We start from the raw sequence: 22,881 nt of genomic DNA on the forward strand, positions 1-22,881 counted from the left end.
GCTCTGCACTCAGGAATCACTCCTGGCGGTGCTCGGGGACCCTATGGGATGCTGGGAATCGAACCCGGGTCGGTTGCGTGCAAGGCAAATGCCCTCCCTGCTGTGCTATCGCTCCAGCCCCTCTTTTTTTTTTTTTTTTGCTTTTTGGGTCACACCCAGCAATGTACAGGGTCACTCCTGGCTCTGCACTCAGGAATTACTCCTGGCAGTGCTTGGGGGACCCTATGGGATGCTGGGAATCGAACCCGGGTCGGCTGTGTGCAAGGCAAACGCCCTCCCCGCTGTGCTATCACTCCAGCCCCTCTTAAGGGGACTTTTTAAAATTAAAAAAAGGTTTTTGTTTGTTTGAGGACCACAGCGGCGGTGCTCAGGGGCATTCCCCAGCCCTGTGCTCTGGAGTCCAGCTGGGCACGGCCAGCTGCTGGCCAGGCGCCTTCCCGCCTATGCTATCCCGAAGGCCTCTGGCCTGTAGTTTCATGACGAAAGATAGTTCTGACTGAAACTTACTTAGAAAGAACAAGAGACAAGCGGACAGAGGCGTGATGCGTGCTCAGGGGCAAGGCGGGCTCAGAGAGCGGGTGCCCCCTTTCTTGTTTTCTTTTACGGTCACACCCAGCGATGCACAGGGGTTATTCCTGGCTCTGCACTCAGGAATTACCCCTGGCGGTGCTCAGGGCACCCTATGGGATGCTGGGAATCGAACCCAGGTAGGCCGCGTGCAAGGCAAACGCCCTCCCCGCTGTGCTATCGCTCCGATCCCAGAGCTTCCCTTTTCTGGAGGACTGTCCCCACCAGGCAGTGCTGGGGGCTTACTCCTACCTCTGCACTCAGGGGTCACTCCTGAATGTGCTGGGGGACCACCTGGGGTGCTGGGGATCAAACCTGGGTCAGCTGCGGGCAAGGCCAGCATCCTACCTGCTGTACTATCGCTTCCCCCACCTCCCCCACTTCTCTTAAAAAAAAAATGAAAAGTGCTATGGTAGCCAAGAGAGGGTGGTGGAGTGGCCTGAAGTCACACAGCTGTCACACTGGGAGGGAGCATGGGGAGCTGAAGGTAGGCCACTCGTGGCCAGCCAGCAGGCAGGGCCCTCCTCTTGCCCAGAGCCACGCCCCCCTCCTCCACCCCTGGTCTGGGGAGCCAAACTGGCGGTGAGTGTGTGTGTGTGTGTGTGTGTGTGTGTGTGTGTTGGTAATCAGCTGGCCAGAAGGAAGGGGCTGGTCCTCTGAGGGGTGGAGAGGCAGGGGTGGGGGAGCCTGAGCTGCAAGGCCCCTGGACATGATTTGTTTTGTTTTGTTTTGTTTTGGTTTTGCTTTTTGGGTCACACCTGGCGATGCACAGGGGTTCCTCCTGGCTCTGCACTCAGGAATCACCCCTGGCGGTGCTCAGGGGACCCTATGGGATGCTGGGAATCGAACCCGGGTCGGCCGCGTGCAAGGCAAACGCCCTCCCCGCTGTGCTATTGCTCCAGCCCCGCTGGACATGATTTGGGAACAAGGCAGGGAGTGTGCGAACAGGGAAGGGGGGTCTGGACCGGGGAGCAGAAGGGACGTCCAGGCCGGGGAGTACAGGGGGTCTGGGCTGGGGAGTGGATGGGGATCCTAGCCAGTAGAGAGGGGTCTGGGCCAAGTTGTGTGTGTGGGGGGGTCCAGGCCAAGGAGTGGGTGGAATCCAGGCCAGGGAGTGGGGGTGTCTAGGCAGAGCATGGGAGCGGGGGCGGGGGGCCGAGAGCTGGGGGGGTGGGTGCGGGCTGTGTTCGGGCTCTGGCGTGACCCGCTGTCAGGCGTCAGAAGCACCAGGTGTCATGGCCTGCGCACAGCACAGCCCCCTTTTCCTGGCTGGCTCGCAGCAGTGGGGGCTCTGAGCCTTCAGAGCAGCTGCCTCGTCCAGAAGCAGCCCCGGAGGTGTGAGCCGGCCCGGCCCAGGGGACGGGGAAGTGGCAGGAGGGGCTTTTAGGCCCGCCCAAGAGCCCCTGCCGCCAACTCTGTCTCCCCCCACCGGCCCTGCAGGGGTCTGCCGGCTCATAAAGGCCTCGGGCTGCTTCGAGGCCCGTCTGCAGCTCCGAGGCCTTTGGAAGAGAGGAGCCGCCGCTTCCTGCCGCCCCGATGAAGGTCACAGCCCATGCAGGGGTCCTGTTCCCGTCCAGCTCCCGTGTCCCCGTGAGTCACCGGCACACTGTCACTCCCCCCTGAGATCTCTTTGTTCCTCAGAGACCTCAGAAGCCGGGAGATGCGGGGCGAAGAGGGCCAGGGCGACAGGCCAGGCGTGCCCGCTTGGCTTTGTTCCTCTCCCCGCCCCCTGCGCTATTCCTGCCGCTGATTTCCCACAGGATGACACCAGAGCTGAGACGCTGACGGCCGGGGGTCCGCTGTGCACTCGCTTCCAGCAGGGTTCAGGGGCCGCTGCTCGATCCGGGACGTTTGGAGATTGGGGGTGAAGCCAGGCCTGCATTTGCTCTTGCCACGTGCTCGGAGAGTGTAACACACCATATGTGTGTGTGTGTCTTTTTGTTTTGTTATTTTTCTATCACACCTGGCGATGCACAGGGGTTACTCCTGGCTCTGCACTCAGGGGTCACTCCTGGCGGTGCTCAGGGGACCCTATGGGATGCTGGGAATCGAACCCGGGTCAACTGCAGGCAAAGCAAACGCCCTCCTCACTGGACTATTGCTCCAGCCCCTGTGTGAGTTTTCTTTATTTCCAGACGTGGGCATTCAGGGACCACACAGAATATGCTAATTCAAACCTCAAATGCATGTCACGGAAGGTCTCAGAGTTTTTTTGTGTTTTTTTTTTTAATTGTTTAATCCCTTTTGAACTGTGAGTCATTCATGAAAAAAGCCTTTTTGAGATTTCTGGTTGTTTTTTTTTTAATTTATTTTTCACATTTTATTTGAAATCCCTTTCTTATTTCTACAAAGCTCAAACCTTTTCATTCTTTTTTTTTTTTCTTTTTCTTTTTGGGTCACACCTGGCGATGCACAGGGGTCACTCCTGGCTCTGCACTCAGGACTCATCCCTGGCAGTGCTCAGGGTACCATATGGGATGCTGGGAATTGAACCCGGGTCGGCCGCAAGCAAGGCAAAAGCCCTACCCATTGTGCTATCACTCCAGCCCCGATTTCTGTTTTTTTTTCAACCTGCCAAGTAGTCTGTGTGTTTTGGGGGGGGCTATGCTCCAATTATCTGGGGGCAGTTGCTTGGAGAGGACCAGGCGTGCCTGGGATCGAACTCAGGGCCTTGGGCCGGGCAGCACAGTGGGGAGGGAGCTGGCCTTGCAGGCAGCCCGAGGAGTGACCCCTGGGCAGAGCCAGGAGTCAGCCCTGAGAACCACTGGATGTAGCCCCCCAGACAAAAACACTCAGGTCTCACCTGTGCTAGGGGGCTCCGGCACTCGGACCCCCGCACCAAGGGTCAGGTTTCTCCTCAGGGGGCAGCAATCTGCCCTCAATCTGCCTCCACGGCAAAGTGGGGTGCAGGGGCGCCTGACTCTGAGACCAGCCGCCTCTGTGCTCGCTCGCCGACCCCCCTCCCCGGCGCCTGCACCTCCAAACCCTTGGAGCGAGCCTCTGAGGCCCCAGCCAGCGCCACCGAACTCCCAAGGGAAGGGGCCCCGCGAGGTGATGGGGGGTGCGGGGTGGGGGGTGAAGCTTTGGCAAGAGGGGCCAATGTGGGGTGCAGGGTGCCCCCTGCAGCCTGGGAGGGTGTGTGCCGGGTGGATGGTGGGTTCTGGTAGGTGACCCCTGTGGCCAGGAGGGGTGAGTGGCGGGAGTGAAGGGCCCAGTCACGCGCTCTGAAGCCTGGGGGCCTGGGGGTCACTCATGGAGGCCCCCCCCCCGGAGGAGCGGAGTAGGGGGAGGCAGGGACGTCTAGGGTACCCAGCTTGAGGGTGCAGCACGCTGCCCCCACCTCAGGTATCCCCTGGGCTCCACAGGGCACCTGTTTTATCTTCCTGGGTTGGGGGGACCCACCTTGAGTGTAACGGCACAGGGAAAGGGCCTGTGGTCAGTGCAGGACCAGCCGGTGGCGGAAGGAAGGAGACAAGGAGACGCGGGACACCCCCAGCCCGGGGGCTGGATCTGAGCTTCGGAATGTGACCATTTATTTGGGGGAGGGCAAGAGGGAGGCTTTCACCCCCCTTCCTGGCATTGGTACGATATTGAAGAGCAGCGGAACAAAAAAAACGTACAAGACGAGAGAGAAAATTCGGCACAGCCCCGCCCTCCCCCAAGAACCAAATCAGGAACAAAAGAACCAAAACCCACCCCCCCACCCCCACCCCCACCCCCGGGCAGCCCTTCACTGCCCAGCCTGCCCTGCGGGGGGTCCCCGCCCCAGCAGGCTGGGAGCCCCCCTCCCACACCCCACTGGACTGGGAGAGGTCAGCGGTGCCAGCGGGGGGCCAGGTTTAGCCAGCTGGGAGCTGGATGGTCCCATGGAGGAAGGCGGCGTGGCCCCACCCCTGCACGGGACCCCTGGGGTAACCGGGACCCCTCCGTGATGGCCACGCGCGGGTCCAAGACCCATTCCGTCGGCCTCCATGTTCTTTAAATTAGAACCGAGTCTCCCTGCCTTGCACCTCCCCGAGCCCGGGCTGCGGGGGGCGTAGTCCCCCACCCGGGGTCTTGGGGTCCCCTTTAGCCCCTTCTGCCTCCAGCGGCAGGAGTGGGGTGCTGACCCCACCAACCTGGAAGATGGGCCCGCAGAGACCCCTTTCTTCCAATCCCTACATTTCTGCATCTGGATGGGGGAGTATCTGGGGGGGCAGCCCGAATCCTGGGGTCTCCCCCTCCAAGCGGAGATGCAGGCGGAGATGCAAGGCAGACCTCCCTGCTCTCGCGCCTACGAAAGTGAATCGTGAAAGCCAACACGGCCATGGGTGCTGCCACAGGGCGGGACTGGCCAGGCGGGGGACCCTCTGGCTGGGGACCCTCTGGCCGGGCTCGGGCCAAGTGCAAAAAAAAAAAAAAAAAAAAACCCAAAAAAACCCGAAAGGAAGTAAAAGAAGAAACCCAACAGAACCCCAAAGCAGGAGGAGGCAGCCCACCGCCACGCCTGGGGGGGTCCTCCCCATCCCCAGCTGCGCAGCCGCCTTCCAGGCCAAGAAGTGCCCCCCCCACTCAGAAAGGGGGTGCCCCCCACCCCGGTGTCTCGGGGCAAGAGAGGGGCAGAGCTCCCACGGAGCCCGAGGAGAAAAGGGGCTGGAGCCCATGCCTCACTGCACACCGGCACGGGAGGTGCCGGCAGGAGGCACAGCGGGGAGGTGACCGACACCCCAATATTCGACGTGGACCGGCTCGGGCTCTGGGAGGCATTTCACGTATAAAAATAAAGAGAACCAGACGGCAGCCTCCAGCCAGCTTAGGCAGACAGCGAAGCAGCAAGGGGGCTGGGGGCGGGGGGGGGGGGCTGATCCGTGCAAGTGTTGGGGGGCTGCCGGCCCGACGGACACCCCTGGGAGAGGCGAGGGGGCCTCCTCCTGACCCTGTGCCCACACGCCAGTGTCCCGGAGGGGGACCCTCCTGGAGAACACAGCTCCCCCTTCCTGAGCCCGCGCCCCCTACTGGCCAGGGACGCTCTGGGACGTGTTTGGGGGCCGGGGAGGGAGACAGACCCCCACAGAGCCGGGGAAAGAAGCCAGCAGCTCCTGCCCCCCCCTCAGCTCCCCTCAACCCCCACGTTTCTGGCCCCTGCCACCGCGACCTGGGAGGGGGCGCCCCCCCAAGTCCTCACATGTGCAATCACCGCGATACTTTGTTTCTTTAAATATCTCTCCCGCCCGCCCCGCCCCTCCCCTAGGAACCCCACGGTATTATTTTTTTCTATTTCTTTTTTTCCCCCTCTTTTTTTTTTTGTTTTTCTTTTCTTGCAAAACTAACTCTCACTTTCCTGTCATAAAATCACCTCTGAAAACAACTTCTTTACAAAAAAAGGTCACGAATGCCACGAACTCTCTCAGAAACACGTTTCTATGGGGTCACCTGTCTCGGCCCCCGGGGAGGGGGGGAATCACCTCTAAGACAGAGGAGACATACCAGCCCTTGGGGGGGGGGACGGGCCACTTGGCACTTGGATGGCCATGAAGCCAGCACAAAGGGTGGGTGGGTGGGTGGAGTCCAGGAGAGGTGCCCCCAAACCCGGGAGGCGGGGGCAGGGGGGCTGGGAGGAAACCACCCCACACTTAGGTGCTGAGTGGGGACCCCGCACCCCGTTCTCCTGCGGCTTCTCACTCCTCCCAGCAGCTCCCGCCCGGGTCCTGGGGAGGCAGCACAGTAAGGAAGCTGGGGGGGGGGGGCCGAGGCCTGTCCTGGGGAGGGGGCGAGGGGGGTGTCCCGTCTGCCTGCCTCTCCGTGCCATGTCTGCTAGCACCTCAAGAAGAACGGGGTGCCAGAGCCGCACCCACGGGGCGCTGGGAGGGGCGGGGACAGCCCAGGTCTTGGACCCTGTTTTGTGGGACTGGGGGGGTGGGGCGGGAGCCCACAAGGATGCAGACAGCACCGGGGCGACAGCGGGGGGCCAAGCGGCTCCTGGAAGCACCTTTGGTGGAAAACCGAGGGCCTGGGGGGGGCGGGGCGGCCCCTGCCCTCCTCACCCCCCACCTTCCAGATGGCAATCAGGAAAGGGGCGGGGCCTCAGCCCAGGGGGGGCGCGGCCACTCGGGTTGGGGGAGCTCTGGAGGGCCCCCCCCCCCCCCCGCAGCTGCCAGGTTAGCACCGAGAAACCAGCTGGGCAAGAAAAGGGAGCAAGCTGGGGCGAGGCACGGGGCAGTGGGGAGGTGAGGAGGGGCAGCTGGACCCCAGTTTCTGGGGGCCCCAGTGGGCCCCTCTGTGCGCAGGCAGGGAGGGCGCAGAGAAGCGGTGCCCCGGCCCAGCCCCCTCTAACCCGTCCCAGGACCGCCCCTCCTTCCGGGCTTGGGACTGGGGGGGTGCTCCAACTTTGGGGTCCCTGGCGCGGGGCTGGAGGGGGCGGGGGTCCACACGCAGAGGTTTGGAGACGAGCAAAGCACAGGCAGAGGGTCGGCGGGCGGGGTGGGAGGGCGCGTGGGCGGGGCGACACGCACGGGTGGGCAGGGGGACCCCGGCCCGCCCCGCCCGGCCTCGCGGAGGTGGGGGCCCCCCTCATTTCCCGGCCCCGCCGCTGCCGCCCCCCGCGCCGGTGCCCGCCACCCCCGCGGCCACCTTCTCGAAATCCTCGGGGCTGCAGAACTCCTTGATGGTGACGGTCAGGAGGTTGCTGGTGACGTCGGTGACGACCACGTTGGCGCAGGGTGACATCTCGGGGCGCCAGTCCCCGGCGTCGGCAGGGGGCTCGGGGCCGGCGGCGGCGGGCGGGGCCGAGCCGGGGCTGCCGGCGGCAGGGGCGGGGGGCGCGCGCGCGCCCGCGACCCCCGGCTCGGGCTGGCGGGACAGGTCGAGCACCTCGGGCTCCCGCCAGTGCGCGCGGCCCGGGGCCTCGGGGAGCAGCTGCGGGGGAGCGTCGTCTGGGTCGGAGGAGGGCGGCGCGGGCGACGGGCAGCCCGAGGAGGCGGAGCTGCGGGCGTCGAGGGCGGCGGGCGCGGCGGGCGCGGGGGGCGCGGCGGCGGCGGGGGGCAGCGGGCCCGCGGGGGGCTTGTAGAGCGCGAACGAGCCCAGCTTGACGTGGCGCAGCTGCGTGCGCAGGACGCTGTCGCTGAACTGCTTGCTCTTGCCGATGACCCGGTTCCGCGACGGCACCTTGGGGCGCGCCAGGGCCCCCGCGCCCGCCGCCGCCGCCGCGCCCGCCGCCGGGCTCTTGTCGAGCACCTTGAGGTTGAGGATGATGCGGCTGCGCTTGGGCTCGCGGGGCTTGACCTTGCGGTTGATGATGCGCACCGTCTCCGAGAAGGGCGAGATGGGCGGCCGCAGCCCGGGGCTGCCGCCCTGCGGGTCGGGGCGCGGCAGCGGCCGGCGGGACATGCGGTGGCAGCGGCGGATGTCCTTCTTGAGCCGGTGCACGGCCGCGCTCGAGTGCAGCTTGGGCGACGAGGCGCTGGCGCTCGGCTTGACAGAGAAATGCACATCGCTGACGCGGAGCGCCTCGGCCTGGGCCCGCGCCTGCGGGGGTCAGAGGGAGGCCGTGGGTCGGGGCTTCCCGCCGCGCTCTCCTCTGCGCACCCCGCGGGCCCCGCCGCCCGGGCTCCCACGGGAGCCCGACAGCCTGCGGGGGCTTGCCGGGGACGGGGTGGGGGGTGCTGTGGGGAAGAAGGGACAGGCGCGACCCCGCGTGCGACCCTCAGCCGAGACCAATCCACCACCCATTCCCGGCCCGGGAAGGCGCCCAGCCCGCTGGCTCTGTGCCACCCACCCGGGGGACAAACACGAGCTCCAGTTTGCAGCCCCCCCCCCCCGCGCCCTCGTCTCAGAACTGCCTGATCTTCAACTTGGCCTTGGTCCCCTCCCCTCTCCCGCTGACCCCCCTCCACCTCCTCCTCCGAGCTCCCAGCCCCCACCCCCATCTGGATCTGGGTCCGGGCTGAGTTGGAACCGCGGGGATCCAGGCCAACGGGGCTAGGAACTGCAAACCGGCACCCCAGCTGGACATGGTTTTGAGGGGCAGCCAAAATGCCATACAGCCGCGGTGCTAGGGGCGGCAGAGCAGAGGTGTGAGCTGCCAGGGGCACTCCCCATCTCCTGTCCCCCACTCCCCTGCCAGCTGAGTGGGGTCTCTCTGACATGCTGGGTTCAGTGCAAGGGGGCCCACAAGGCCATTTAAACTGTGCACCCACCCCCAGGCAATCCGCTTTGCTGAGGACTAAGTCCCAGGCGGCCCCTCCCCCACCATGGAGCCCAGTAACAGGCACCAGGGGCAAGGGTGGGGGGGCTACAGGAGCAGAGACTAGGGGGCAGGGTGTGGATTCTAGATGCAGAGAATCGTCGGACTGGCTGTCCCAGGGGTGGTACTGCGGCACGCAGTGGAGGCAGAGCGCGCCTGGCGTGAGAGAAAGCAGGGCGCAGGGAGGCTGACGCCCTGCTGGGCTGGAGGGGGTCCTCTACTGTGGGGAGCGTGAGAGGGTCCACGTGTGAGCCTTGAATCGGGCCTCCCAGGTGCCACCGCTTTAGCCAGTGCCTGGGAGGAAGCATGCCCAGGTCCAGCCAGGCCAGCGTGGACTTGGCCACAAGGCCCCGGAGAAGCATTTGGTGGCTAATGGGCCGCGTGGTTGTGTGTGCCGGGACAAACACCCCTGAATGCAAGTCGGCCTCCCTGGTTTCTCCCCAGGCGGCCTGTGCAACAATCCCCGTGGCCACTAGGTGGCAGCACGCAGGGCGTGCCCGCCTGTTGTGCTCCCAGCGGCTCCGGCTGGGGGGTGGGGCGGGGGGCGGGCGGTCTGCAGGCTCCCAGACACCCAGACCAAGGCCAAAGAATGCCCAGGGCCGGCAAAGCCAGAGGCAGGGCCTTCAGCGAGTCTCGCAGGAGCCACAGTTAATGAAGATACAGCAGAAATGCACGTGCTCCAGTGCGAGTTTTCACTAGGGAAGCTGACGGATTCCTGGGGGGCGCGGGGTGCAGGGGGCGCTCTTTTCTCTAATGCTTGTGTCCCAAACCTGCTAGGAGGGCTGCTTCTTGCTTCATAACTAGGAGATATTTCTACAGGGGTCTTTCCCAATAAGTGGGGGCAGGCCTGACAGCGCTGGGGGGCAGGGCGGGCGTGTGGGGAGGACATTCGATACCTGGGATCAAACTCGGGGCCTCACGCACGCGAGGCACGTGTGCCACCCCACTGCTGCTCTCTCCAAAGGCAAGGCGCTGGCAGGCATCCTACCTGGTTTGATTCCCGGGGGCACCACATACAGTCCTCCCAGCCGCCAGGGGTCACTCCTGAGCAGAGCCGGGAATAGACCACCCCCCACACACACACAGGGTAAAATTTTTTTTTTTTTTTGCTTTTTTTGGGTCAGACCCAGCAATGCACAGGGGTGACTCCTGGCTCACGCACTCAGGAATTACGCCTGGCAGTGCTCAGAGCACCATATGGGATGCTGGGAATCGAACCCGGGTCGGCCAAGCAAACACCCTACCTGCTGTGCTATGGCTCCAGCCCCCACGGTAATTTTTAAGGGTCCAGTGTCCTCCTTATCCTCTCTTGGGCCCTGGGAGAGAATCCCGTGAGAGCCCCAAGCTGCCTGAGGATGACAGCAGGTGGCACGGACAGCGAGCAGGTGGCAGGCCAGTGGCCCTAACAGCAGAGAGGTTCGAGGCAGCCGGTGTGGACTCTGTGACCCTGGGCAGACTGTCCCACCCCACCCTGCTCCCCTCTGCTGGACAACAGAGCCCTGGTCCCAGCAGGAGACTACAGAAAGGAAGGTCCCTGCGGCCTCTCATCTGCCTCGCCATCCCCTGCCTCTCAAACTCTGCGTGTGTCTGCATTTGCCTGTGTGGACGAGGTGGGCACTTCCCCCTCTCCCCAGCCTGCGGGGTCCTCCCTTAGCACCAGGGTGTTGTCAGAAGGCCGGGCAGCGGGACTTCCCGTTAAAGGACTTCTTCCCGGGCCTTGATGTTCTCATCTGTGAAACAGAGATAATACGCTCCCCTTCGGATAAAGGGGCTGGGAGGGGGGGGTGAAGATGATCCGATTGGGGGTGGGGGTGGGGGCCGTGAGGGTGGGACTCCAGCCCGGAGCGCAGAAACCAGAGCAATCAAACACAAAAACAAAAGGCATTCAGTCGGCCGGGGACCGTGCGCCATCCCCCGCGCCACCACTAGAGGCCGCCCTGGCAGCGCGGAGACGCTGTCAACCAGCCGGCGCTGGGCGGCCTCAGCGCAGGACAGGGGCGCACAGGGGTTAAGGCCGCTCCCCACCCCACCCCCACCCCCCGCCTCCCGTGTGTAGGCTGGGGTGGGGGGTGGTCTCAAATGTGCCATTCTGGAAGTCGACGTGTCTCTCACTTCCACTTTAAATGCAAAGCCAACCTTGACACGTATGAGGAGGGGGTCCCGAGCCACCCTCCCGGGGGCCGTGCCCCTTGGGAAGAAATGAGAAGTGGGTGCCTCTGCAGTTCTCATTTGGGGCACACCACCCACCCCTTCCCGTGAAAAATCCCCCAGAGGCACCGGCCTGGGGGCGGGGGGCTCGGAGAGATCTCTACAGCAGCAATTCATGGGGTGCCTGTGGTCACGGGGCCCCGCCCTCCCTTCCTCACCAGCACGAGGGGGTAAAGTGCACCCCAAATGCTCTAAGACAGCACTCTCGGGGAGTGCCACCCCCCACCCGGCCTCCCTAGGACCTGCTGAAAAGGGATGAGGTGGGCCCTGGCTCCGGGCCCAGCTGCCCTGGCAGAGGCTGCGGGCGCAACTCCAAGAAGGGATTGTCGGTCAAATGTCCCTCGCTGGCCCCCCTGGAGGCGGGAAGGGGGGGACTGGCGGTGAACCCCAAGTGCCTCCCTGTTCCTTGCCCTGAGCGCAGCTGAGCCCGCCAGCTCCGAGCTCTGCCGCCCCCCAGCACGGTCAGCGCCCCCCAGAACGGTCAGCGCCCCGCTGCCCCGCGCCTGCCCGACCCTGGGGCCCGCGTCCTCCCCACTTCCTAGTGCGCCCGAGACGCTGATGCTTCCCGGGCTGCGCCCCCCCACCCCCGGGCCCCTCTTGCTGGAAGCTGCAGCGGGCTGAGGCCTGGTGCCAGGGGCTTTTCGGGGGCTCCCGCCACCCCCGGCCCCACCGGGGCCCGCTCTGCAGAGGCCCGCCCAGAAGGGCGGCGGCGGCGCGGTCCCTCCCTGGCGGCCGCGCGCGGCGCCGGGGCCGGGGGCCCGCGAGGGGGCTGCCGGGGCCGGCCGGTTACCTTCAGCAGGAAAGTTTTGGGCTTGGGTCCCCGCTTCTTGGGCCCGTAGAGCTCACGCTCCCGCTCCCTGCGGGCCGAGAAACGCCACAGGTTAAGCCGGGATCCCCCGACCCTCCGCCCGGCCGGGCCCCGCCGCGCGCTGCCCGCGCCCCCCGGCTCCCCGCGCCGCGCCCCCGCAGCCCCGCGCCGGCCGCCCCCACTCACTTCTGCTCGAAGGCGGCAATGAGCCGCGAGTCCAGGATGTTCTCCTCGGGCTCCCAAGTGCTGTACCTAGCGGGTCACACGGGCACAACGGGAAAAATGAAAACCCGACGGCGGGGGCTCGGGGGTCGGGGGTTTGGGGGGGGCCGAGGCTCCTACCAGGGAGCCGGGGCGCGCAGCCCCCGCCGCCCGCCGCCCGCCGGGGCAGCGGGGAGCGGGGAGGGGGCGCGCCCCCCGGGACCCCCGCGACACTCACTTGATCGCCCAGCCCTTCCATTTCACCAGGTACTCGATGCGGCCCTGAAAGAGAGAAGGCGAAGAGGGGGTGGGGGCGGGGAGGATGCGGGGAGGCGCGGCGGGGGTGGCCCTCGGGGGCCCGGCCTCGGCCGCACCGCTCGGCCCCGAGCGCCCCCGGGGGCGCCGCGGGCCCCGGCGCTCGGCCCCCGGCGGCCGCTCACCTTGCGGATGCGCCGCTTGATGATGGATTCGGCCGCGAAGACCCGCTCGCCCACTGCAGACAGCTCCATCTTGCTCCGCGGCGCCCACAGCCCATAATACTCCCGGCTCCCGCGGCCGGTGCCGCACCGCTCGCGCACGCGCCGCAGCGCTCAGGCCTCCGGCGGGCGCGCGCGCGCGCGCGCCAGCTGCGGGCCGTCACGTGACCCCGGCGGCTGGCGCGCCGTTGCCAGGGCCTCCCCCTCCCCCGGGGGCGGTTGCTAGGGAAAGGGAGCGCTCGCGAGGCGGGGGCGCGCGCTGGCTCTTAAAGGGGCCTCGCCGGACGGCGGGCGGCGGGCGGCGGCGGCCGGGAGACACGGGCTGGCTCGTTTGGCGCGGGGTCCCGGTGGGGGGCGCCGGGCCGTCGTGCTCCCCCTTCCTGTCCTACCCCCTGCTGCTCCCCCCCCTCTTTCCGCACCCGACGCTGCCCGCGGGGCCTCGGCCCCCTGAACTCCCCCACCCCCAGGCGGGTGTCGCGGCCGCTGGAGTTTGCAAACAGTTAAATATGATACAGCAGAAATGCATTTGCTGTTGCCTGGCCGGGCCCTGCGGGAATTTCTTTAAAACAGTGCCCCAGCACCACCTTATCCATTATTTATGTATTCGTGGGAGTGTGGTTTTGTAACCAGTTCAGATGAATTAAAACAAAACAAAAAAAAAAACGCCATCGCGGGGAAGGAGGTGGGGGCGGGCAGCAGTGCTGAGCCCCCCCCCACACACACCGCACCCCGCAGAAGGCCGGGCGACCCTGCGTGTGCAGCGGGGTCCGGGGCCCGCACCTGTCTGCACCCCGGAGACCGGGTGGAGACCTCAGCAGGGCGGGAGGGCCAGGGCCGGCTGCGGCCGCGGGTCAGCCGCCGGTCAGTCGAAGGAAGCCGCCTCGCACCCAGTCTCCGTGCTTTCTGCTCCTCCTCGGCCCGCCATGTGGCGGGGACAGCAGCCCCCCGCTTCTCAGATGGGGGCCTGGCTCCCCGGGGAGCTGCTGATCGCATGCCGGGTAGCCCCGTACCGGAATAGCTCCGTTTCTGTTCATTTCGAATGGTTTAAACTTTCTTTATTTTTTTAGCTTACACCCACAGTCGTGCTTTGCAAACACATTTTAAAAAGCCATTAGCTGCGATGCCCTTGCAGCCGCCGCGGCCTCGGGGCCGCTGTCTGCGCAGGCACTTGGACTGTTCCCGCCCCGCCATCGGATGCTGGAGTCTGCTTTTCTCCATGATCCTGAGTGGCCCTCTCTGAGTCAGAAAATACAGATCTCATCCTGGTGTCCGCGGGCGGGGCGGGGTGGGGCGGGCAGGGAGGGAGGGGGATCTGCAGGGGTTGGGGTGGGCGTGGGGACCCTTGTTCGCCGTGCTCTGTGTTAGAAATGAGGAGTTGGGCCTTTCTGAACTGAAACCTCAGTCCTCCTGGAGGGAACCTCATCAAAGCTGCAGCTTCCTGGCTCTGCCAGTTATTACCTTGGGGTCCCCCTGCCCCCCTTTAAAATCTGCACCGCCGGAAGATGCTGTTTGCTACAGGCTGAGGTGGGCACCTGCGAGGACATGTGCCCTCCTGCCAGGTGGCCACTGAGCTCTCGGACATGTGTGCCTGCACGTGTGCATGCATGTGTGTTGCACGCATGTGTACATCTGTGTATGTGTATGAGCAAGAGTGTATGTGTGTGCAGGTGTGTATGTGTGTGAGTGAGTGCATGTGTGTATGAGAATGAGTGTGAGTGAAAGTGGTGTGAGAGGCAGTGAACGTGTGTGCAAGTGTGTGCGTGAACATACACTGGTGCATGTTTTGAGGCTGAAGGAACTCTGTGGTTGGCTTGTTTACCAGGGACTGAACCTGGGACAGCTGTGTGCAAGGCAAACGCCCTTCCCACTGCCCTATGGCTCCCGTCCTAGTATTAGCTCATTTAATGCTGGTAACATTCCCTTGTTGGTGCTCTTATCATTATTCTCTCACTGCTGCGGGTTCCAGAGGCGAGAGGCGCTGATGCAGGCAGAGCTTAGCTTCTGTGTCCTGTGTCCTGTGTCCAGCCCTGGCACATCTCTGTGGTGTCCTGTGAGCCACAAAGCTCAGACCAAAAGGCTGAGGACGGACTCCGAGATCCTGCCCGTCGGCCTCCTCCTGGTTCCGCATGCTGGGAACGCCCCCGGGAAAGGCTAAGGAGCTATTTTTAGCAGGAAGACAGCAAATGGCTTGGAAATATGCCTGAATCCGGTCGGAACCGGGCAAGGGAGCCTGGAACAGCGGGCGTGGCAGCGGGACCTTCTGGAAATGCACGACTCACTCAGTTGTTCCTCCGTCAAAGCATTCTCGACGCTAGAAGAAGCCTCTGTCCCCAGCCAACTGGTGGATGCTTCTAGAAGAAAAGCCACTTTCTCCTACACGGCCGAGTGCCCTACCGGGGCATCAGCTCCCTGACCCCTATGTTGCATGGCCCCTTCCTCGGTTCCCCTCAAACCTCAGTTTCCCGCCTCGTCACCCCTTGGGTCCTACCGCAGAGAAGCTCCTTAGAGCTCTCGGGACTCGGTCCTGGGGCCTGTGTCTGAAGCTTCATCTGGCCCGTGGTGACCCGGCCACCTGTGCGGCCTCGGTCAGGAACCCAGGGGCATCTCTGGTCTCACCCCATTTCCTCCTGTGAGGAGTGAGCTTACTTGGGGGCCAGCTCTGTGCCGTGAGGTGACTGAACAGGGCCACGCAGCAGGGAGGAACTGGCACCTGGGTGGGCCACTCTGTGCAAGTCCTTTGAGGGGCCCCTGTCACAGATGGGACCCACAGGTGGCAGGCACAGTGGGCAGCTGCCTAGAGCCGAGCAGCAGGAGCCGCAGCTGCAAAGGCCCTGGGGCAGGGTCTGCCCAGTAATCCAGGAAGGCAGCCAGTGGGGCTGGAGGCGACGGGTGGCCTGGCGTGGAGACTGTGTTCTCAAGGCGGATGGGGTCTCTTGGGGCCGTGCAGAAGGGGCTCGGGCTTCTAGGAGGGTAAGGGGTGCAGGAGGGAAGTCACAGCCAGAGAAGGGGCTTGGCAGGGGGGAGCTGGGAGCACAGGCAAAGCTTCCGGTCACAGTGTTCCCAGGGTCGGCAATGGCTGTTTCTCTCATGTGCTGCCCACCTGCCCGTGGGAGTGTGTGGGGGGGTGGGGTGGGGGGTGGCTCTTTAACTCCCCCAGGTTGGACATGAGTAGAGAGGGCGCCCTCTAGTGGGAGATTGGTTTGGGCCGACAGGGGACAGGTCACCCCCAAACTGAACCACGTGTCCCTTCTGGAGACCCCTCTACTGATTGAGCCTGGCGGGGGGGTTCCCTCAGGATCAGGCCATGGGCTGGGGGATTTATGCTGCCCCCCCACCCCCACTAACCCGGAAATCCAGGGACAACTGGGGGTGAGTCCAGCTCATAAATGGATGCACCCCCAGCCTGAGACCAAGGAGAAGGCGGGTGGGGCTGCAATGGGAGGCCGGGCAGGGGGCAGGGCCCGGGCCAACCTGTCTGCGTCCTGCTCTTCCTGTTTGACTGGAAACTGTGTTTTTCCAAATTTTTCTCAGTTGTGTGCATGCATGCGTGTGTGTGTGTTTGTCTGTGTGTGTGTGCGTGCGCGCACGCATGCACACACGTGCTCGTGCACGCTCAGGGGTGGTATTATCTCTCTTTTATTTTTGCCTTTTGGGTCACACCCGGCGATGCTCAGGAATTACTCCTGGCGGTGCTCGGGGGACCCTATGGGATGCTGGGAATCAAACCCATGTCAGCTGCGTGCAAAGCAAACACCCTCCCTGCTGTGCTGTCGCTCCAGCCACTCTCAATTCTCTTTTGCTGCCCTGCCAACAGGGTGCTGGGAGGTGCCCCGAGAGGGCAGCTCGGCTGTGGGTTCCACTCCCCAGGGCTGCGGTGGCAAAGGCCTGGACTGGTCCCCGCTTCCCAGGGACCCCGCTGGGGCCCCTCCCTCTGGCTTTTCCTCCCACTCTGGACCTCGTGGGACCTCCTCAAAGTCACTTTGGACTGAAATCTGTTTTTCTTTTTGGTTTTGAGGCCATACCCTACCGTACCCAGGGCTTACTCCAGGCTCTGTGCTCAGGGATCACTCTGGGCGGTGCTCCAGGGACCACATGTGCTGCTGGGGATCGAACCCCGGGTCAGGCAGCCTTAACCCCGGGACTTCGTTCTTCTTTTTTTTTTTTTGCTTTTCAGGTCACACCCAGCGATGCACAGGGGTTCCTCTTGGCTCTGCACTCAGGAATTACTCCTGGCGGTGCTCAGGGGACCCTATGGGATGCTGGGAATCGAACCCGGGTCGACCGCGTGCAAGACAAACGCCCTCCCCGCTGTGCTATCGCTCCAGCCCCAACCCCGGGACTTCGGCTCTAGCCTCAAAGCTAATCAGTTACAGCAGACTCAGAGCTTTTGGCAAAGTAAGATTTCTTTTTCTCTCTCTTTTTTTCTGGCAGTGCTGGCCATGCAAGGCACCTCTCCCGCACGGGGGGTACACAAAACCAGGTTTCAATTCTTGGGGCTGGAGAGAGGCCGGAGAAGCCGCTTGCTTTGCCTATAACCAGCCTGGGTTCGATCCCTAGCACCGCTAGGAGTGATCCCTGAGCACAGAAGAAGGAGAAAGTCCCGCGCGTTGCTGGGAATGACCCCAACCCACCCTCCAACTCCCCACGCCACCGAAAGATCAGCTCCTAAGGGGTTTGACTGGAAAACTCTTCTAACTTTCCAAGCTTTGCTTCCTCGATGCATATTCAACGGAGGAAGCAGGAGAAGATGCTGCCAGATGCTACGCCCAGCGAGGCAGTCCAGGCCCAGGCAGGGGAGCGGGGGTTCCCCCATGTTCCTGGGAGGAATTTTTCAGGTCAGCAGGGCTTTCACCGAGCAGGTTTGCCATGGGGAAGGGCAGGAATGTGCCGGCATGGACAGGAAGCTGCTGGCGGTGAGCAGCTGGTGGCCCGGCTACCCTGGACCTTTGTCACCACGAAGTACCCCGCAGGGCTGGGGAGAGAGAAGAGATGGTTGGGCCCTGGCCTTGCCCGTGACTGAGCATAGAGTCCCCTGAGCACTGCCCGGAGTGATCCCTGAGCTCAGAGCCAGGACTAAGCCCCAAGCATCGCTGGGAGAGGCCCCAAAATCACACAAACAAAGCGTCTGTGCGAGGCCGGAGCACACGCCTGGCATCAAGGGCCCTAGGTTTGACCCCCAGCACTGGATGGTCCCCCGAGCACTTCTGGGGCAGCCCTGGTGGCCACCCCATTGCCAGCTGAGAGGCGAAGCCAGACCGAGTATCTGCAGGGCCCCTGAGCACTGCTCGGAGGCCTCGTCCCCCCCATCCCTGAAGGCGTGTGTGGAGCAAAGATTATTCAGTGTGTTGGGGGGATTCTTCGGGGGCCAGAGAGACAATACAGCGGGGAGGGCACTTGCCTTGCATGCAGCTGCCCTGGGTTCAATCTCCAGCACCTCGTATGGTCTCCCAAGCCTTACCAAGAGTGCTCCCTGAGCACAGAGCCAGGAGTAAGTCCTGTGCACACCTGGCTGGGTGTGTCCCACCAATATATCACTGTATCACTGTCATCCCATTGCTCATCAATTTGTTCGAGTGGGCACCAGTAACGTCTCCATTGTGAGACTTGTTACTGTTTTTGGCATATCCAACATGCCACGGGTAGCTTGTCAGGCTCTGCCATGTGGGCGGGATACTCTCGGTAGCTTGCCGGACTCTCTGAGAGGGATGGAGAAATCAAACCCAGGTCGGCCGCGTGCAAGGCAAACACCCTACCTGTGCTATCGCTCCGGTCTAAATAAATATATATATATATATATATATATATATATATGTATATATATATATATATATATATATTTGTTCAGGAGTTTGCTTAAGTATTAGAATTTAACACCCAATTTATTAAAGTTACACATAAAGGGAGGAAGCCTCATTTGTTCTTAAGCTTTTAATTTCAGCTTAAATGACTTAGAATTTTAATTATAGACCTAGCAAATTTGAGCAATCACCTTTAAAGGGGACTTTGATTAATCTCTGGTCTCACTTGCTTGACTCCGTGATACATTTCATACCACATTTTCCACCACATGCAACATATTCAACTTCCTCAGTGTACTTGGCCTCCTGACCCTCTTACGCATTTGAGCAATTCTTATCAATATAACAGGCGTGGCCAATAAACTTGGCAGCCGTGGAGCTTGATAAGCCGTGTCTGTACTCTATGTAAAAGAGAGTAAGCTTGAGTTTAGATCAATGACCCAATTACCGACAATTAAAGCAGGATCACAGGGCAATCCAGTTTTCAAATAAACTGAGATCCCTTCAAAAATTTTTTTTCTTTTTCTTTTTTTTTTTTTGCTTTTTCGGCAGCAGAAGAGCTCTGGAACCCAGCCACAGCCATGCTCAAGGCCCCTCTCCACACGCTCGGACGAGCCTCACGCATGAAGGAACCGGCAGAGAAACCCAGGCGTGCAGGACCCAGGACTGAGATCTCCAAGCCTGCTTGGATCGGGACTGGGCCTCCTCCACCCAGGTTCCCCATTTTCCAGTAGCTAGGCGGTCACACCCACAAACTGCCCCCGGCACTGTGTAATCCCACCAACAGCCAAGATTCAGAGACTATAGGGGCTGGAGCGATAGCACAGCGGGTAGGGCGTTTGCCTAGCATGCGGCCAACCCGGGTCGATTCCCAGCATCCCATAGGGTCCCCTGAGCACCGCCAGGGAATAATTCCTGAGTGAGCCAGGAGTAACCCCTGTGCATCACGGGGTGTGACCCAAAAAGCAATAAAAAGAAAAAAAGTTCAGAGACTATAAAACAGAGTTCTGGAAGTTTATTCTCCTTATTGTCTATTTCTCCCTCTTGCAGAACCTGGCTAGCTCCCCGTGGCACATTCAATACGCCAAAAACAGTAACAATGATGGGTCTCATTCCCCTGACCCTGAAAGAGCCTCCAATGTGGCACCATTGGGAAGGACAACTAAAGAGAGGCTACTGGGGCCGGAGCGATAGCACAGCGGGGAGGGCGTTTGCCTTGCACTCAGCCAACCCGGGTTCAATCTCCGGAATCCCATATGGTCCCCCAAGCACCGCCAGGAGTAATTCCTCAGTGCAAAGCCAGGAGTAACCCCTGAGCATCGCTGGGTGTGACCCAAAAAGCAAAAAAAAAAAAAAAAAAAAAGAGAGAGGCTACTAAAATCTCAGGGTTAGGACAAATGGAGACATTACTGGCACCCGCTTAAGCAAATCAATGAACAACGGGATGACCAGTGACAATGACAGTGCTTTTTGCATCACACCCAGTGATGCTCGGGTTACTCCTGGCTCTGCACTCAGGAATTACTCCTGGCGGTGCTCAGAGGACCCTATGGGATGCCGGGGACAGAACCCGGGTTGACCGTGTGCAAGGCAAAAGCCCTCCCCTCCGTACTATCGTTCCAGCTCCTCCCTTTAATATTGTAGGGATGTAAAGTCACAAAACTGCTTTTGTGATTAATATAAAGGCATCAGTGCTGGCCCAGAATGACAGGACAGCAGGGCGAGCACCTGCCCTGCACACGACTGCCCCAGATCTGATCCCCAGCACCCCACATCCCCCGGCACCCCAATCCCTGAACCCACCAGGCGTGATTCCTGAGCTCAGAGCAGGGTCTTGACATTTCTGACCTCAGTCCAGACGTCCTGGAGGGAGAAGCGCTTTCTCCCTGGTCAACAATGGGGGGTTTGCTTGGGGGTATCTCCTCCCCCAGCCAGTGGGAGCCAGGCAAGGACCCCAGGGGCCCTCCAAGGGACAGAGGGATAGAGGGGCTCTCTCATGCTTCTCACGGGGGCGGGGCTCTCATTGCCCCGGGACCACCCGGGTTCACACCCCTGAGTCTAGCCCCAGACAAACTTTGTCTGTTCCTGAAGGTTTGAAACTCCGGCTTCCTTCCCACTCAGTGATGAGTTTCTGTTTCACTGTCACTTGAGATATGGAAGTGTCCAAAGGGGAGCCAGGGGCGGCTCCAGGCCAAAACCCGTCTGCCCATGAGGGGGAGGCCTCAAGTCCGATCCCTGGACCCCCCCCCCCCACTGAGCAGTGCCAGCGACTCTGCATCCTGGGCCAGGACAGAGGGTGTGTCCCCAGCACACAGCACGCATTATGTGCGAGCACTAAAAGATGAGTCAGCATAGTGGCCGGAGTGCCAGGCCCACCCCCAGCGAGAACCAAGGCCAGAATATGTGCCAGTCCCAAGGCTGAAGAGCAGACCACAGATCAGGAAACAAAAGGGGAATAAAAATTATCTATATATAATTTTATATATACAGTGTTTTATATATGCAGTGTATACATAATATACAGTGCTATATATATTAAGTATATATATAGCACTGTAGCACTGTCGTCCTATTATTCATCAATTTGCTCAGCGGGCACCAGTAACGTCTCCATTGTGAGAATTGTTGTCACTGTTTTTGGCATATCTAATACGCCATGGGGAGCTTGCCAGGCTCTGCCGTATGGACAGGATACTCTCGGTAGCTTGCTGGGCTCTCCGAGAGGGGCGGAGGAATTGAACCCAGGTCGGCTGCATGCAAGGCAAATGCCTTACCTGCTGTGCTATCGCTCCAATCTGTATGTATAATACATATATATATATATATATATATGACAATGTGGGTTCATCATGCTCTCAATGGCTGACTTTTATTGAGGCCAACTGCATGCTCAGAATAATTCACTCAATTCTCCTGACAGCTCTTGAGATAGGTACTGTGGTATTTCCAAAAAAAGAAATTGGGGGGCTGGAGCAATAGCACAGTGGGTAGGGCATTTGCCTTGCACGCAGCCGACCTGGGTTCGATTCCTAGCATCCCATAGCACCCTGAGCACCGCCAGGGGTAATTCCTGAGAGCAGAGCCAGGAGTAACGCTTGAGCATCACCAGGTTTGATCCAAAAAAAGCTAAAAAAAAAAAAAAACTGTAGCCCAGAGAGGAGAGGTAACTTACCTAGAGTCACACAGCCAGGGCCATGGGACATCGTATTAAGTGGATCTTCAGGGTTTACAAAGTGGCCTTACTTCTCAGTTCAAAGAGATATGGGGAGATATTTTAGCCAAATATAAACCACGGGCCTCTATCAGGAAGCTTTTGCAATACAACATGCTCCCAGATTCAATGTTTTAAAGCCATGCTTATTCATTTTGCATTTTAAAGTTTTTATTCATTTGGGGGTGGGCTACTCCTGGGTGTGCTCAGGGCTTCCTCCTGGCTCTGTGCTCCTTCTGGGATTGTTCTGGTGGTGCCCCGCGTGCTGGGAACGGGAGCATCTCAGTAGTTTCGGCTTGTAACCTTGAACTGTGAGTGAAGTTCCATCCGAGGCCTCTGGGGGCGCCTGGCTCAGCATCATCCATCATTTGAGCTGCCAAACAGAGGGACAATGTTTACAAACCAAAGATCGTGTCCGCCTGATTGGGAGTCCTGCCAAATGTCATTTAGGGTGAGTACAGAAAAAAAAAAAAAAAGACCATTGGCACCAGCAGGGCTGTAGGCAGCTTACTACCAGTCAATATTGCAGGGAAAAGCTTTTCAAGGATCTGCTCCAGACACAAACAAAGCAAATCCCGCAGAAATACAGTGTAAGACTAAATCGGTAAGGGACTGGAGCGATAGCACAGCGGGTAGGGCGTTTGCCTTGCACGCGGCCGATCCGGGTTCGATTCCCAGCATCTCATAGGGTCCCTAAGCACCGCCAGGAGTGATTCCTGAGTGCAAAGCCAGGAGTAACCCCTGAGCATCACCAGGTGTGACCCCTCCAAAAAAGAAAAAAATACTAAGTTGGTAAGCGTCCTGGGAGAAGAGCTTCATGTTTAGGGCACCGGCCTTGCAAGCATATGGCTCAGAGTTCAACCCCCGGTGCCCCCACATGTGCCAAGCTTGCTCTTGGCCGCTCTGTGGTCTGTGATGCCCAGAGCCGTGAGATTTCTGACGGCTCCACCAATGAAAGGGGTGTGACCCTCCGGGAGTGGCCCCAAAACTTGAGTAAGTGTCTCCCCTGGAAGTAGATTCCTGTGGGAGCACCGAGACAGCGGCCAGGGAGGACTCAGGGGTGTGGACGTGACTCCCTGCAGGCAAGTGTGCGAGCACCTGGGTAAGCTGCAGGGAGGAGTGGGAGAGGCTGTGCCAGCACCAGCGTGAAGACATGGGGGTGCGACCCCAGTGAGTGCAGCACCCGTGGCAAAAGGAAGTGGGGGGCTGAAGGAGAAAGCAGTCAAGATCCCGGAGGGGGTGAGCGTGAGTTTTTTTTTTTTTTTTTTTTTTTTGCTTTTTGGGTCACACCTGGCGATGCACGGGAGTTACTCCTGGCTCTACACTCAGGAATTACTCCTGGCGGTGCTCAGGGGACCATATGGGATGCTGGGATTTGAACCTGGGTTGGC

At 61.1% G+C, this 22,881-nt stretch overlaps 1 protein-coding gene across 2 annotated transcripts; it reads right to left on the minus strand.

Annotated features, from left to right (window-relative positions):
* Window positions 1–4,078: 4,078 nt before the first annotated feature.
* Window positions 4,079–12,630, minus strand: CBX6 (chromobox 6). 2 transcript variants are annotated; one of them, XM_055141154.1, is made up of 5 exons: window positions 12,446–12,630; window positions 12,244–12,287; window positions 11,991–12,056; window positions 11,787–11,853; window positions 4,079–8,070 (listed from the first exon to the last, which is right to left on the minus strand). In XM_055141154.1, exons 1-5 carry the CDS (start codon window positions 12,512–12,514, stop codon window positions 7,117–7,119), a joined length of 1,200 nt encoding a protein of 399 aa, XP_054997129.1. In that variant the 5' UTR covers window positions 12,515–12,630; the 3' UTR covers window positions 4,079–7,116. The 2 variants fall into 2 exon arrangements, with proteins under 2 accessions (XP_054997129.1, XP_054997130.1); XM_055141155.1 differs by having other exon boundaries at window positions 4,079–8,016; window positions 12,446–12,627.
* Between the last annotated feature and the right edge of the window lie 10,251 nt (window positions 12,631–22,881).

Source organism: Sorex araneus, chromosome 6 (assembly GCF_027595985.1).
Source record: "Sorex araneus isolate mSorAra2 chromosome 6, mSorAra2.pri, whole genome shotgun sequence".
Lineage (NCBI taxonomy): Eukaryota > Metazoa > Chordata > Mammalia > Eulipotyphla > Soricidae > Sorex > Sorex araneus.

Coding starts and splice junctions, on each gene's coding strand:
- CBX6 (XM_055141154.1), bottom strand. CDS start 12,514: ATGGAGCTGTCTGCAGTGGGCGAGCGGGTCTTCGCGGCCGAATCCATC. Junction 12,288..12,445: donor TCAAGCGGCGCATCCGCAAG/GTGAGCGGCCGC, acceptor TCTCTCTTTCAG/GGCCGCATCGAGTACCTGGT. Junction 8,071..11,786: donor CCAAAACTTTCCTGCTGAAG/GTAACCGGCCGG, acceptor TGACCCCCGCAG/GCGCGGGCCCAGGCCGAGGC.